This window comes from Manacus vitellinus, unplaced genomic scaffold (genome assembly GCF_001715985.3).
Source record: "Manacus vitellinus isolate BGI_N305 unplaced genomic scaffold, ASM171598v3 scaffold_0_pilon, whole genome shotgun sequence".
Lineage (NCBI taxonomy): Eukaryota > Metazoa > Chordata > Aves > Passeriformes > Pipridae > Manacus > Manacus vitellinus.
This window is the reverse complement of record NW_021938789.1, coordinates 39,166,844-39,183,807: the sequence shown is the minus strand read 5'-3', so window position 1 is coordinate 39,183,807 and position 16,964 is coordinate 39,166,844. Positions and strand designations below refer to the sequence as shown.

The 16,964-nt window shown below is 42.1% G+C and overlaps 1 protein-coding gene across 1 annotated transcript in view; it reads right to left on the bottom strand.

Moving 5' to 3' along the window:
* Window positions 1-558: 558 nt before the first annotated feature.
* Window positions 559-16,964, bottom strand: part of GATB (glutamyl-tRNA amidotransferase subunit B) — a 41,597-nt gene continuing 25,191 nt past the window's right edge. Inside the window, exons 9-13 of the mRNA XM_018071761.1 lie at window positions 15,987-16,176; window positions 9,353-9,486; window positions 8,877-8,955; window positions 3,311-3,445; window positions 559-1,015 (exon numbers count right to left, since the gene is read on the bottom strand). Coding sequence (XP_017927250.1) covers window positions 863-1,015; window positions 3,311-3,445; window positions 8,877-8,955; window positions 9,353-9,486; window positions 15,987-16,176 — 691 coding nt within the window. The 3' untranslated portion in view covers window positions 559-862. The remainder of the gene's footprint in view (window positions 1,016-3,310; window positions 3,446-8,876; window positions 8,956-9,352; window positions 9,487-15,986; window positions 16,177-16,964) is intronic.

The window sequence follows — 16,964 nt, the reverse complement described above, 5'->3', positions numbered from 1 at the left end:
AGGCACCGCTTTCTCAGGCAGATGGTGTGATTCTTGGGGCTGTCCTGTACAGGGCCAGGAGCTGAATTCTCACGATCCTTGTGGGTCTGTGATTCTACTTGTTCCTCCCTAAGTTGTGCAGGGCTGGCAGAAGCACATCTGCTGATGCCAAACTGGATTGCGACCCTCAGAAGGGCTCAGGCACATCCCTCAGGCACTCCTGAGAACTGAGAGCTGTGAGCAGGCAAAGCAGATGTTTGGGTACATAGCTGGGAGGAGGAGAGCAAACAATCTGACACACAGGGATGCAGGCACTTCTATCTGTGGCACTAGCCTCAGGCACACACTTAGGCAGCTAGTGATTTCATCCCTTCCCCATCCCTCAGAAACCAGGAAGAATGATAGGAGGGAAATTTTTTTCCATTCTGTTAGGCATCGAGGCAGACGTGGTCTTCTAGGCGTTTTAATCATTGTTGAGTGTGCTCACACTAATTCACAGTGAGTTACTAGTGTGCACCACCACACTGAGTATTTGAGATCTGTGAATTTCCCTTCTCACAAACAGGCAGCCAAAAAAGCTGAGTTTGCATCCGCTTTATTAGAAAACTAACCCATACAGCTTCAGCTTTCTGCATACTCACAGACACTCCAGGGAGCCTGCTTCCCAGGGCTGTGTGGAAATCACATTTCCAAATGCCACATCAAAGTGAAAGAGATGCAAATGGCTGTATCATCTGCTTTTCTTTGGCCCATCTGCCTTTGGCTGATGCATCCAGGGAAGGCTGGGACTTCGAGCTGCTTGAAGTAAAACCAACAAGCCCGATGCTACATGAGGAGACACCAAAGTGCATTTGCAGACAGAACGAAGCACATGTTTCTGTAGTCACTTGTGTGGTTTTTTTCTTGTGGCTACTTCTAGCTTCTTCTCTAATAATTGCTTCACCAGAACAGGATTCGACCGTCCTTGTGTTTCTCTTTGTACCAGGCCAATTAACTTATTTAAAACTTTTAAATTTCCTGCCTTTATCGCCATAACCTTAAAGAAAAAAAAGCAACAATGTTACAGGAATACTGAACATCTTCACTCATCCCCAGACAGGGTATGAATATTTTTGTCTTTTGGACTGTTGTGAGAGAACATTACATTTTGGGCTAAGGTGTTATTTATAAAAACTGCCTTCAGCTTTGCAATAAGCTCCTGCTCTGCTCCCATGAGAGAACAGCAAGTCCCCAGAGAAGCAGGGCCTTACAATTAATAAAAATAGCTCCTCTTATAGAAAGAGTCAGAAAACACTTTTGGATTTTAACAGTGTCTGCAACTTGAACAGCAACTTTCTGGAAAAGAGCCAGAGAAGAAAGATGGACTTTTCTTGCTAATAGGATCTACCTTCTTACTGAATATTCTAACAAGTAATTTGCATCAAATCATAGCCTATTTGATAATATTTGTGAGGTCCTTAAAGAACAGATGTAGGTGTTTTTGTAACAATGTGTTACTTCCTTTAAGCACAGAATTCTTTGCAACATGACAATTAATTAACTGGTCAGAAATACAACTGCCTATCAGACAGCAAGTGACTGATGCACAATCACTTGGCAAAATTGCAAGGGCCATATTTAAAAGCTAAAAGGATCAGAAATGTCACCTCTGGGCATTCCTAAAGGAGAGCCTACTGCTGAAAGACAAGCATCTGGCCTTCATACTGCTTGTGTGGCAGGGAAGGCAATCTCTACATTGCTGGAGTTACTGAGTAGAACACAATAGCTGCCAACTAAACAGGATGTCATATTTGCAGATATTAAGGGAAGGGTTGTGAACATAGGAACCACCAACTGTGCCAATACCAAACTGAAATGCAAATATTGCTACTCATTACAGTATCTGAATTATTGTCAGTCTAAAATCTCCTTTGTAATGTCACACTATGGAAAGGACTCATTACTCTGGATCTGCAAGTAATTACCTATGTGGGGCAGAGCGCAGTGCAATCCAGATACTGCACTGTCATAAAGTGCCCAGTGTTGGCTTGAGCAGCTGTTTTTAAATTAGTTAATTCTGAAAAAAGTTACTCTCAAAATGCATTGAAACAGGAGTGTGGTTATGGATCTGCTGCTCCTGCACTTCCCAGTTGGTTCTAACGTCCCTTCTGTCCACGCCTGTGTTTTCCTACCAGCCTGAAAATACAGCAGCACTTTTATCAGGCTCTGCAAATGAGTCAGTCTGATGGAGGTCACGCCGACCTACTGCAAGCTCATTTTCTTTATCAAAAGCTCTTGCAGAGCTGTTAGCATCCCCCAATGAGATCTGGAGTGGGTGGTATTGTTCTCAAAAGATGTTAATGGTTTTTTCCAAATGGCAAATGTAGCTAGACATTGTTTATATTAGAAGTAAGCTATTCACTTCTGCTTTTACATTTTTGCTCCAGAGAACATATAAGCACTTGTTTTCATTTTGCTTTTTATAAAGCAGATTATATAGACTCTGTCAAGATCCATTCCAACTCCTCCCCTTCATGAGCAACAAGGGCTTTTTTCCCTTTTTTCCAGCTCAGACCTTGTTAGACCGATGAGCCACACTGGCTGCTGTGTCTTTCCAAGGAGATGGGGAAGAGCCAACCTCCCCCTCCCCCCATCTTTCCTACTGCAGCATTTACGTTGCTTCCATAGCCCAGCAGAACAGCAGAGTGGGCAGCAGCTCTGGAGCCACCACTGCTGCTGCCATGGGGTCTGGCTCCTCCCCACCCCACAGCCACTGTCAGGCAGGACAGCGAGCTAGACTTGTCTCTTTGGCAGTGCATGGGGACAGGGAGATGGCGAAGAGTCAGATGCAAGTAAAATTTTTGCATTGCCAGTTTCTGATGCATTCTCTAATTCCGTAACTAATATATGCCTTGCTGGCAGGTAACTTCAGTCTCCAGCTTCAGAACAGTTTAGCAGTGTTGCCCCAATATCACAACAGATGACACAAAAATCAGAGTTTTTTGTCAGGTGGCAGGGTCAGGTTAATGGCAGTACAGCCGGAGAGGGACAGGGCCCTGTAGTTTTGCTTTCCTACATTAAAGTTTTAAGGTCTTTCAGAATGACTTAGCACATTAGCCAGACTGATAATTTCTTCTGCTGATCATTTTGTGCAAGCTTCAATTTCAAAAAATCCACTTAGTAAAATAAGAAAGGAGAAGAAAAGCCTGATAATATCTTGGCAGCAGCTTTACAGCTCTGGCTCTAGAGCTCAAATGCCATCAAAAGAGAAAAAAGAGAGAGGCCATTTTAACGCCCTTTCAGTGCCACAGACTGCCACAGTGCAGAAGGTTCCTAGCACCATCATAATCACCTCATTTTCTTGTCTATCAATCACTGCCTGGCAGATCTGTTCGAGCTCTTTTTGATCCTGTAACAGTTGAAGTTTCTGTTCTTTAACAATTTCAAGAGGAGTCTTCCCTTCTCCCTTCCACAATTCTGCAAGCACCTGAAAATCACAATAAAGCAGCAAAGGTCAGTGCCTTGACTTACCAACATTGTTTACATGCAGTATTTCAGTTACTGATCCAAGAAGCTAGATATTAGTTAAAGCAAGAGCAGATTGTCTAAACGAGAACAAACCCAAGATTTAATCCTGTGCCTCTCTGAAAGAGCCCTTGTACTCTCCCCCTCCTTTTCTGCATCCTGTAATAAGACAAAGAATCATCACTTACTGCACGAGTACAGGTTAATGGTTCACCCCTGGTGCTCTGCAGCCTCCCACAGTCCTGGGACCTGCCTGCTGCTGCCAGTGCCAGTACCTCTCCAAAGATGTTTGCTGAGCACAGCCCCGTGTGCCTCGCTGCACGGAGAGGGGCCACCCCAGCAGAGACTGGTAAGGCTGCTCCTCCAGCAGCACTCGTGCTCATCTCACATTATTCACATGAACTGCCTGAGAGCAGTCAGGAAATGCACCTCCATGAGCAATGGCTCTACCCGAGAATGACGATTAGCTGACTACTGTACCAAGTCCAATCGCAGGTAACGCATCCCATTACCAGGCCTCACCAGAAGCTGTAATGAGGATACATATGACAAAGTAGAAGAAAAATGGTGCCAAGCAGAATGAATGCAGCAGTTCCAGCCCACCTATGCATCATCTCCAAGTACCGGACTGCTGGGCAAGCCCAGGCCTGTGGAATAATCACTTGTTAATGCTAGCGTGTTTTCCTACACTGCAGCAGGGCTATTGCCCTGGAATACACTTGAGAGGAGAGAACATTTATAAAAAACCAATTTCCTTGGGTAGTCATTTTCTGTATTCCCTTTGCTCTTATTTCAGGGCTGTGGGAGGAGAGTAAGAAAATCTCCTTTATTAAAACAGCTCCTTGAGCTCCATCCTGAGCTGAAGTGCCATTGCTGTGTCCCAATACGGAAATGGATGCCATGTCAAAATTTCAGCATTAAATATTCACTGTAGGATGAAGAGGAGTCTGGGAGGAGCATTCAAATTGAATGTTAAATAATTCGCAGGGCAGCAAGAGAACTTGGGAAAAAAGAAGCATGTGGGTTGGTATCTTAACTACCCCAGCAATTTTCTTCAGCTTGACAAATTTTCTGGTACAAAAGACTTTCAGTTAAAGAATTCTGTAGCCACAACATGTATTTAAGAACCACACATTGATACAATTCCTGCAAGAGGTGATTTGTTTGCCAGCAGTACCCCGAAGCTTGTATGGGATCTTATCACTCTTCTGGAGACCTTGTGACAGGGTAATGATATGCTGCTGCACTGTGGAAGCTCCATCTTAATTTTTCCCTGTTAAGAGGGTTAAAGGCAGATCACGATACTGAAGTTACTGATAAGCAGCCAGAGTTACAACTGCTGTAAGTGAAGCTTTCAGATGTTTATACTGAATAAATCAGTGCTGTATATGATGTCTTCTACAAGATCTTTCTTGTAGTGCAGTACTTGGAAGTCATCATGCCAGTGCTACCTGCAATACTCCTAGAAAGAAATACACTACATCCAACAGAGATTCAGCCTGTCTGAGCCTCTTGCTTTTATTTTTTTTTTGTGGCTCTCCATTGCTACCCCAGGCAGCCCTTCTGCTTCTTCCTCGAGGGACTAGGCAGGAAGCTTTCTGTCCTCTAGGCCTCCCAATGCACCCATACTGTACATCATCCTCAGAGTGAGCCCTGTCCTCATTGCACAGCACAGCCCATAGCAAACACCCTGGAGAGTGTAAGTGCTGCACAAATCAGGAGTGGACAGTGAATAAACCCTTTCAGTCTCCTGGAAAAAGGCAGATGGGATTTTTAGGATGCCATGGGCTGCAGGAGGGGGAAATCTGCAACAAACAAAATCTACACAGCCGACCATGGCAGAGTTATCCAGGAGCAACTCATACATCAGGCTGACTTAGAGCAGGGGCAGGTCAGCTTGACAGTCAGAGATCCAGCTCTGATTCCCTGTTATGCCTATGCTAGTATTTCCTGGCACTGAGAAAAGCTTGGCCATTAAAGACCTTGAAGGCACCAGATTTTCCCTGTGTGACAGCTGCATCATGTGTACTACTCCATTTGGTAAAAAGCATCTCCACTTAGCTAGTAGAGCAACAATGTTATCAAGGCCCTTGCTTGTTTACAGGTACGTAGGAAAGCAGAAAGATATGTGGCCAAGACCTGTCAAAGATGCACTTTTTAAAAATGTGTCTCTCCACTTGGCAAGGAGCATGAAGCTAAAGAAAGCAGTTTAAAAAAATGATTTCAACTCATTTACACAAACTGCCTGCACCAGCACAGGAGGATCAAATTATGAAGTCTCCAGAGCTAAAATGTGAATTTCAGGTCTCATTTCCATTACTGAAATCTCAACAGTTTCTACTATTGATTCTTGCCTGAGCATGATTAGATTTTAATAATGTTCTGCAGTTTCTACCCATGCAGGCACAGCAGCATTGGTCAAGATGAATTAATCAGGACTTACATGTCTGGCTGCCATGGGCATCATATCAAACATTTTGCAACTGGTGAACGTGCCAGCTGACTGCTGTGCCTAGGAACGTTCCAACTGGAAACCCTATCTGCAGTGATTTGCTGCCAAGGGTGGGAGGAAGCAGCAGGCAGCACCACTTGAGTCAGTCCTGTGGGCATCTCTCATTTCCAGTGACGGAAGCCTTGATGTCTGGCAGTTGTCCCTCAGCCTCTCACAGAAGCGAGGGGCAGGCTGGGTCCAGTCCTCCAGATGGTATAGCCGTAATTGTCAAAGCAGATGGTTCAGTTTAGGTTTGTGTACTCTACTCATTTCCTTGCCATCTACTTTAAAGCAGGAGCGCCCAGTGGGTCTTTTGAAGTTATTCCTATGTGGGTGACCTAAGCAACTGCAGAAGCCAGCAAAACCTGGGCTCTGCTCTGTTCCATGGCCTACTGGGGCACTGATCCCCAGTGAACTCATGACAAGGGTGTCCACACGGAGTTGCTCCAGCATGGCTCTTGGCAGCAGAGGAAAGTTTCTGCTTCCCTGGCCCTGGAACCAGCCTCTTCCCACAATGCCATAACTCAAAGGCAGATCTGTCATGCCAGAGATGCACTTGCTGCCATCCAGGCAAATAAGGAGTGAGGCCCCATCTCAGAGACACTCCCCATTGGACTGGTTTCAGCCCTGGGTGAGCAGTCCTAACACCTCCCACTGTGGGCTTCAAAATGGTGCCTCTGTGGTGGGCCACAGCTGCCCCGATCCAGGACACGCTCCCCCCACATACCTGCACACCCACCCTGGAAGCTGCTCCTGCCTTTCCACAGGCACACTAGCCTGGAACTGCTTCAGAGACCTCTGGAGTAGGACACTGTATTTGATGGCAAGTTGGGCGTGAGCTGTGTAATTACCAACATGGTAATTATGTGAGCACACAGTGCCCTTTGCTTGGCACATGCATCCCACCATACAGTGCTCTGTGTCTACAGTCAGTGCTCACAGCTTTTATCTGCCTGTGTTTAACTGCCTTACACAGCAGAGACCGAACACAAAACCTTTTAAAAAATTTAAGCCTTTAACAGCTTCCTGCAGCGAGCACGTATGTGTACACATGTCTGTGCACTCACCCCGTCCAACCCTTCCATCCTCTCCTGTTGGATCTGTGTCTGCCACTGCACATCATGCTCCCCCTCCCCAAGTACTGCAATTCATCTGCTGGTGTGTATATATAGCCTTTTCTGCCCTCGGGCCAACCAGCATCTCTGCCTACTGCTGAGAATTGTTATAAACATTTGTTACTCTTCTGACATCCAGGCAACCAAAATACTTTTCTAAATGTGGCAAGGTTTCTGCAGTCTGATAGCATCATCACTGGGTGATGGCAAACAGTGCTGTGATTTCTCTGTGTCCAATTTCAGAGCACCGAGGACAACACACACATTACAAGGGGTTGGTAATTAAACAAGAAATGCATCTCTGAAATTCTTGACATTTCATAACCTGTCAGAAGTGCTGGCACACAAATATATCACAAGGCAGAAAACTTCCACAGAAGAGCATTAGTACCCTATCCCTACCTCCACAAGGAAAAGACTTAGGACTGGAGTTCTGAAGCTTCCCTTTCAAATGCAGACACCAAACTGATGGGTGTGCCACAACCCCTCAGGCACAGAACTGCTCTGCATTCCAATGCTTTTCCTATTAATACTTTATCTCCTTTTTCAAGCTTTTACTTTTCCAATACAAAATTTCTAAACACACATGCCTGAAGCCAGGCACTTCTATCCCTATTTATGACACCTGTCTTATGCAGCTGGCTATCCACAAAAAACAGACCAACAAAGAGACCAACTTAATTAAGAACTACAAGCATCTCCAAAAAAAGAAAACAAACCAGAAATTTTAAAAGTCTCCAAGTAGGGTAAAGAGCCATGTTTGCAACAGTTACACTTGGTTTATAACAATGCAAAAAAACCCTGAACTGACTTCAGTACTATTCCAAAGTTGTACTTGGATTTAATGGATATGTGTTAGATAGATGGAAAACTGCTCCATATCTTTCAAAAGTTGGAAAGCAGTTAAGGCAAGTTAAATGTCTTAATTAATAGTTTCACTGATAAACACACAAACAGGTCCTTATTGCACTTATCTAGAGTATAGTAATTATTCTGAAAAGACAATGTATTCCACATGAATGAGCTGGCAATAATTTAAGTTGAATGATTAATTATTCCTCATCATAAAAACCCGTAAAGTTTTACTATAGACACAGCAGTCACTGTATCCATTAAAACCAGTTCACAATTTTAGACATAAATCATCAAGAGCTGATTTTTCAGACTGTCCTAAGCAACACGATATTTTTAAAAAAACGAGCTGTACCATCTTTACATGTGTGAGAGGTTCGTAACAGCACTTGCTCAAAGAGGCAAGGATAAAAGAAAGGCCAGACCTCTCCCACTTCTGACCCAGGGGTACACCAAAGAAGAACTCCTTTTGTGACTACACTCAGGTGAATTATATCCTTTTCCACCTGCTAATGCTTGGGAACCTTACTGTCCCTTAGTACGTAGTAAGTGGTACTCTCAGCTTAGCTGGAAGCCACGGATTAGCTCCCACTGACCTTTCACTCAGGTCTGACTCGAACTGTGAAACTGAGATCTAGTGTCTGCTCTGTTCAGAAGGAGGATTTATTTAATTGACTTCAGTTCACACTGTTTAAGTCTACTATTTGGCTTCTATCCCCTTTTAACACTGAATATGCAACATGTGTGTAAGATTATAAACACACACAAGGCATTTGCATCTATTATATTATAGATACAAAATTTATCCTTCATCACCACTAACAATTTCCTTCTGAAGCAACCACTGTACTGGTACACATTAATTATAAAATTGCTACACTACTGGAGTAAGCAGCCACAGATTCAGAGTACAGTAAAATCAAAAAGGTACTTACTTGCTTTGCTGCTGTAGAAGAAATTTCTTTTTTTTCTAGAAGGTTCAAAAGGTCGGCCAGGAGAAAAGAACTGATTGGGCTAGGGAGAAAGGGAGAAGTTACCTCAGAGAATAAGGTGATGTAAAATATCTATGCTACTGTTGTTTGCCTAAAAATCATACAAGCTGGTATTTTTCCTCATGTTACTCTGTGTTCAAGTTTGGTATTTGAGATAGCCTACTATGCCTTACCATCATCATATTCTAAAGACTGAAGACTGATGACAACTCTGAACTACATGGTCCTCTTCTCTGCAACATACTTGTTTGACTCCATTCAGGATGGCAGTGCCAAGGCCTGCGCAGCATTGCCTGGTGTAACAAACTTCACAGGGAACAACTAAAGCAGCAGTGGCAAAGGAGTGACGTGGTATTATTCATGGCACTTGAGAAAAGGATCACTTTTGTTTCACCAGTGTATGAATCACAAAGACTGACCTTTCCTTTACTGTAAGGGAATGTTGTTTCAAGTAACTGAGAAGGTTATTCAGAACCCAGCCGATCACTCTCTTTGGCTTCATTCGGGTCTGTTTCACCACATTTTCATAGAATTCTGCTAATCCATCTTCATTCTGTTTAAGAAAAGTTAAATGCATCAGAGATACCAGAGTGCAAACATGATTACAGAATCAGAGAATCACAGAATCGTTAGGGTTGGAAGGGACCTCTGGAGATCATCCAGTCCAACCCCTCTGCCAGGGCAAGGTCACCTAGAGCAGGTGACACAGGTTACAGGTTACAACTAATTAAACAATTACACTCGGTGTATAAATGCTCAATCCTAAAGTAAACTTCAGTTGTGAATTCACTGCAGAGGCACAAAACTTTGCAGAAATTTCATTAACATAACAGCCAACGAACTATCTTATGCCTAGAACAGATACATAGAGCTTATCTGTCAGCCTGTCTGCTTCAGTGGAACTTCCAACAAATGAGTGATCACTTTTGTCTTAACACCTCCCTAAAATCAGCATTTGGGAAGAACCTTTCTCATCTTCTCCTGTGTTTTAAGTATGTATAATGCTAGAAAATACAATGCTGCCTTCTCACATGCTGTCATGCTACCTTTTACCACAAACAGATTTTTCCTGAAACTGTCTACAGATACTTCACTCTTGATGTTGCAATCACTTCTATTTGTTTTGGATGGAAGGAGTAAGTGTAGCTTGCATTTACCCTTCAATGATATGGAAAGGTCATCCTGTAAGAAGCAGGGTTTTATTCTACCATTTTTTTTCAGAGAAGCTATGTAAGCTTTTCCACAGCACCCTTAAATGCTCAGAAGATATGACAGTAGGGGATTCAATTTATAGCCTAAGTGAAATCCGAGATTGTTTTTAGAAGAGCAGATACTGCACAGTCTGTTGAATGCTGTGGTGTTTGTCATCAAGCTATTGATGGATCTTTAACTGCAGCACAGAACTCATTAGGTTTACTGAAGGCTGAAGAAGTATGAAGTGGCAGCTCCTACCTTTTCAAGGAGAAATCCAAATCCAGCATGCCACTGGCCTTCTGCAGTGTGTGGCATAAACACACAGGAGGACAAGCCAGCTCTCAGAAGTTGAGAGGTAACAGTTTAGAGACAGCCAAGGAGCTATTCTAAGTATAGCCATCACAGCAAAAACATTTCCCAAGCACATACTGACTGCAGCCAGATCTTGGAACAGTTATGAGCAAAAAGAGTGCAGGGTACACACTAAACCAAAGCCTGAGTTCTCCGTCCACACACATCCCATCAGTCTCATATGCCCTTGCTTTTAAAGGCCATTTATTGCCACAGCAATACAGAATTTTAGACTTTCCCTCTCCAAACTTTCACAACACAAACTTCCAACAGCTCTGGATACCACATTTTTCATTGGTAATGATGTATGGCTTTTGAGAAGACTCCAAACTACTGCTCTCTGTTCTCTGAAACAGAACAAAATGTACTTAGATTAATGTCTGATATGCTGTAAAACTGGTGTGACAAAAATCAGACCCACCCCCTTTACCTTGAGACCATGAGGAAAGAAACTAAGTTCTCAGCTTAGGAAACCACTGAGGTCTTTTGTGAACCAAGGTAAACCTATATCTGTATAAGACATACAGATGTAATTCTCTTCTCCAGTGCTCTTACTAATTTAACTAGCAGTTACTCTGTAATCAAATTATGCAAAACTAAGGCTAAACAGACTAGAGGAACAAATTTGGCTTTAAAAAAAAAAGTAAAGGAATTACCAAAGTACAGTAAACTTGATTAAAAACTGTGAGTGTGTTAAGTGGAATTACTAGAATGATGTATTGCCAAGTACTGTACTCTTTCTAATTCACCTCAGGATTCAATAGCACAAACAAACACTGATTATTTAAACAGTGGGTTCCCTTACACAGAAACACCTGTCCAATTTAGATAGGAAAAAGTTAGCTAGTATAAATGCTGGTTTCTTTACTCATGCTGCAGAAGGCTTTACAAACACTCCAGGCAGAGCAACTCTAGCTACAACATTATGCACAGGCAAACAATGACTGCGGCTGCCACATGTCTGAATGCAGCTACAGAGCTCAGATGCAGCACATCCAACACTTCCATCATGTACAGGCTAGAGAGTGGATCCCTACAAGTGGGCACATTCAGATTTCTGGATACCTATAGCCTGGCTGGAGTTACAGCTCTGACCCTGCTGCCAGACCTTTGAAAACTGAGGACAAATATACCCAGTCTTCGCATTTTAATCAGATGTTTTCCAGGCAGCAAGCACAGAAAAGCCCAGAAAAACTCAAGAGAGACAGACTTACATATGCTACCAGGTCTAGGAACCCCATACTCACTACTTGCACACACAAAACCAGACACATTTCCCAAAATTCCCTTGCATTTTGTTTTAGGTTTTTTAAAGTGACTTGTCATTTTCTATAGCCAAGGAGTAGGAAAACCCAGCAGTGTTAGACTGAAATGAATAAGGCAGAATGTCAAAACATCAGAATGACTGACAGAAATGAAACATTTTCCTTATTTTCTTGTCATATTAGAAAAAATGTAGGCATAACTTGATTAGCTTCCATTTCTAGATACTGTACTATGTGAACTTAACTTTCTTCATGCCAAATTCACTCCAACTACCAACACATACACACCTCTGTCCCTTGCAGTAGATCTGCTCTGAAAACCACTGCAGCACACTCTAACATGCTGGATTACAGGAGCGCTAACTGCCTGATCTCTCTTAATTCTGAATACTCTATTTTAATCTCCATAGAAAAAAACCCAGAAATCTGGAAAAGCAGCACCATGTATGTGATCCAGGCCCCCTCAGTGCTCCCATTACACACCAAATATGCTGTAACTTATTCATTACAGTCTCACTGGCATGAAATCTGACATACCAGTATTTCAACCAGATGCAAATTTTTTTTTAAACATGGTTTAAAATGATCATTTCATAGCACTGAGATGTCAAAAACCCTAGTGGGTGAAGTGATTTCAGATACCTTTTAAACAGCCTGAAATAATATTTTATTTTACCAAATACCATGGGTACAATCTTTGGGGACACTGGGACTGTAATGCAAACTTATGCTTTTAAAGATCAGTAGTGTTTCCCAAAGAACTGAAACAGAAAACTACCTCAATGTTCACAAATAAAATGTCATTTGTTGCTTTGTTATTCCCATTTTCACCATCACAGTTCCAACAATAAACAACTGTGAGGTAATAACTGCTGCAAAAATGTGCAAGATTGTCAGGGGAAAAAAAAAGCAAACCAGAACATGTAGCAGATAAGCAGAGCAGTTAAAGAAAGTTCAAACTTTTTCCTAAAGCTTCTTATAAAATGATTTAAATTCTAAAAATAAGCATAAGTTCACCTGCATGCCAACATGTATGAGAATGGCCTGTCATAAAACAAAAATGGTCAAAACCAACTGCTACAGCAGCCCACTTCTGACTGTTTGAAGGAGTTCCACCAAAGCAACTAGCCCAAGCAGAACAGTTAATTCTATCTGAGTGAGCAGAGGAGTGGTAAATGCACAGGAAGACTTGGAATTCACATGAGAAAGAAAGTGATCATACTGCTTTTTTCTCATGCTGTACTGTGACAACTGATCTATTTTCTGTTTGGACCTCAGCATGCATTTAGAAAACAAAATGTCACATTAATACAGTAATGTCTATGCAAATATATCTTATTTTTTACTCAATACGAAGCAAGACAAAAATGTTATAATACCATAACTGGCAAAGTTGTCAAAGATCCTTTTTGACTGATTTATTTGCCAGCTTACCAGTTTACACAGCAAAGCAGAACTTGCATGCAGAAATTGAGTACCCAAATACTATGGAGTGTACATGGCTCAAAGAATTGTATCCTTATGAATAAGAATAGCTCTGCATGAAGAAAAACCAGAAACATCATTTATTTTTGCAATTTATACAAAACTGTCAAAAATTTAGCAGTTTACACTTAAGACATTTCAGATATAAAGACTACTCCTTCCACCGTGTAATCAGGCAAAGGAGGAGTCTCAGTTTCTCAACACCGCAGTAGGTACAGGCAGCTACTGTGTCCGAGAACAAAGCTCAGGAAGCAAGCTCAGAAGCCAACCTGCAGGCTGGAGTTTGTTGGAGGGTGTTGTTTTACTGTAACTTTGGCGCATAACGCTTTCTCTAACAAGTTGGTGCAGAACAGACTTTGCATTTTAGAGCTATCCCTCCACAACAGCCATTTATTTAATGAGCACTCCTGGGCGCTCTAACCTGAACGGATGCTCATTAGATTTGTGCATCTGGCCCTATCAGCAATCTCCTGCAACTTCTGATGCAAGCTGAACGCAGCAACGCACACACCGCTTTCCCATGAATAAGGTTAACTAGTCTCCCAGTGAACAGGCAAGCAACTTTTATGGAGAGGATACGTGCTGACACTCTAATGCACAATAAAAGGAGACCCGCAATGAAGAACGCGTTCACTTCATGCATTCAAATGGATGCATTATCTTATTACAAGCTGAATCCCAAATTTCAGCTTGGAGCTCATTAATTGTCTTACGCGTTGCAGAAAGGAAAAAAAGATAAAAGGGAAAAAGCAAAGGCAATAATGGATTTCAGAGAACAGCTGAAAGAAAGGGCAGGATGAGGCAAATATATAGGGCTAGTTGAGAGAGATGACAGAAGCCACACAGCAGAAGCCATCCATACTAGCAAACTGAAACCCACAAAAAGTGGGTTGATGCCAAGTGAAAGGAGTGGGTGTACTGGGCCCAGCTGGGATGGGGTTTATTTTCTACAGAGAGTGCTGCGTTTTGGATTTGTGACTAATGCAGTGCTGACAACACACTGGTGTTTTGGCTACTGCTGAGCAGTACTTTCTTTTTCCATTCTGTTCCCCACAGTGAGCAGACCAAGGATGGGCACAAAGTTAGGCAGGGACACAGTCCAGCCTGCTAACCCAAAATGACCAAGGTTATATTCCACGCCATGTAATGCCCTGCTCAACAAGGAAAACTGAGGGAAGGGGATACTGGGGGAGGTAATCAGTGTTATTGGCTGCAGACTGGCTGTGCATCAGTACATTTGTGGGATGTGGTAAGTGATTGCATTTGCATCACTTTTTGGTTTTTCCCTTACCCGTTCCCTCACTGAAGTGTCTTTATCTCAAATAATGAGTCTTCTCACTTTTGCTTTTCCTACTCTCTTCCCTGTCCAACTGGCAGGGAAAATGAGCAAGCAGTTGTGGTGCTTAGCAGCTGGCACAGGTCAACTCACCACAGAGGGGAAGAAGAAGAAATCAGAAAAAAAAGGTGCAGGACCTATCTATCCTGTCTACCCCTATTTCTATTTTAATATGTGAGAAATATGTTGACATGAAAAAATGCATACATGAACAGGAATACTGGCTGCAAAATCACATTTTACAGCTTATACAATGAAATAGAAAGGTAAGAACTACTAACACCTCTCGATTCTATCACTGCAGTCTCATGACTCTGATAAGACTTATGACTCACCTGCCCACCAAACAGTGAAACATCTGCAACTCACTAAAATGGCACAGCACCACAAAGGCAGTTTTCTTAACAGCTTCCTTCAGAATAAAGGACCATTTTCTTTCTGTAGAATCAGCTTCTGTACAAGTGTGTTAAATTACAGACACACAAAGAAGGGATATGAGGGAGTTATGTGCACTGCTCTCCCTCCATTTACAGTCAAAGGAAAGGAACTCCTCCAGAGGACAATTTAAAGTACTTACGGTTCTGCTCTGAATCTCACTCTGAAAAAGTCCTTTTCCTTCTGTCTCCACTAATCATAGAGGTAACCAAAGCAGGACACTCTCCTAGTTTAGCCGGCTATGAGCAGTGTCTAATCTTTGGTGAGTATACTAGCCCCCTCCCCAGAGTTATCACTGGCAAAGAGAGATGTCACAGTTTGTATTTAAGAACCTCGAAGTCCTTTAGAATAATTTTGGAGGTTATGAGATTTTGCTGTCACTTCTGTCTTTATAACTGTATTTGCCACAATCTTTTCCTTCCCATCCCCTCTTCTGAACCTACCCTTGGTAAACTGCACTGTGAGGTCAAAGTTGATGCTGTGCAACCCTCTGGTGTACTTCCCAAAGAATAAATAAAGAAAGAATAAATAAAGCTGAACGGTAGATCAGTGGGCCTGTGAAGCTGGAAGATTTAGATTTTGGATTTTGGTTTGTATTCGTTACATATGGTCAATGTGCCCAGCCTTGTACCAGGCCCAAAGACGAGGAGAAGGCACTTGCAGCCAAGGGTCTGTAACCAGAAGTTGTACATTTGTTGCAGTCAGTCACGGGCGCGTCGATGTGTAGACAGTCAAGATCAATATTAAATAATAGTTATTTGACTGTACTCTGCGTGAGAAACACTTCTAGGCTTGTGGTGTCTGCTTTAATTTCTCCACCATTCTATGTATATGGCTCCTTGGTACAAAGTATGCATCAGACACACTTCCAAACAAAAACATCCACGAGGGCTGACAGTTGGTTAATACGACATTTGTAAATCTTTTCAAGAACTGTGCAACTTTGAAGTTTCTAAGCTTCTTTCAGCACTTGATCAATAGACCTACCAATAAGGCAAAGCTGTGTTCAGGAAGAATCCCATACTGTTCAACAAGCTTTTCCCTCTTCACACTGGGAAGGTCAGGAAGTCTCTCATGAATCCAATCAATATTTATCACTTGCTGGTGGTTCATATTAGCTGGCAAAGATTTTGCATCGTACAGAATCAATGGAGGAAGGTTTGGCTCTGGCATGAACCTAGTAAAAATGAAGAAAAACTCCCTTATAATTATTTTCACTCAGAAGCTAAACAACAAGGAATAAAATTTACATCACAAGTTTATACTTTCCTGAAAGTTGTATCACTCTTTCAACTAAACAAAATATTAAAAATTCATGACTTGGTATATCACTGGTAAGTAGAAAGGGAATAGGCCCTGAACTGCTGCAAAGTGTCTGTTTTCTTTCTTTGAGTATTTGCCATCACTTGTCAAAGAGTTCATAATAGAAAAGGGGTAATTAAAACTCTTCTGCACCCAAAATAATATAAAACACCAATAACACCACTAATAATAGATATAGAAATAAGACACTCCTTTTGGCATCCAGTATTAATTGTGGACCTGGACAAAAATGGGAGTGGACTGGCAGGAAGAACTCAGATTGACAGCCAACTGCCAGGAGTGATCTGGGCAGGTTGTAACCTTTTCCAGACAAACTTCGAAACTCTTGATGAAACCTCATGCTGTGCTAAAAGCAAAGTCACTGTGCTCAGCAGAGTGCCATCACAGAACAAAAGGCTCCCTTAAAGAGAAGGCCAATTCAAACTACTCAGATAACTGCGATTGAAGCAGAAACTTCACACTTACATGATCAAATGAGAGGTTCAAAACCATCGGAATAAAGGGCATTGGGCACCCTCTACATTTACTATAATATTTTCTATTTTAAATCTGCCTAAACATAGATTTTAAGTTTAATGTATAATGTGCAGCAGTAAGTTACATTAAAACCCCTGAAAAACACAGTTTACAGTTTAATACTGA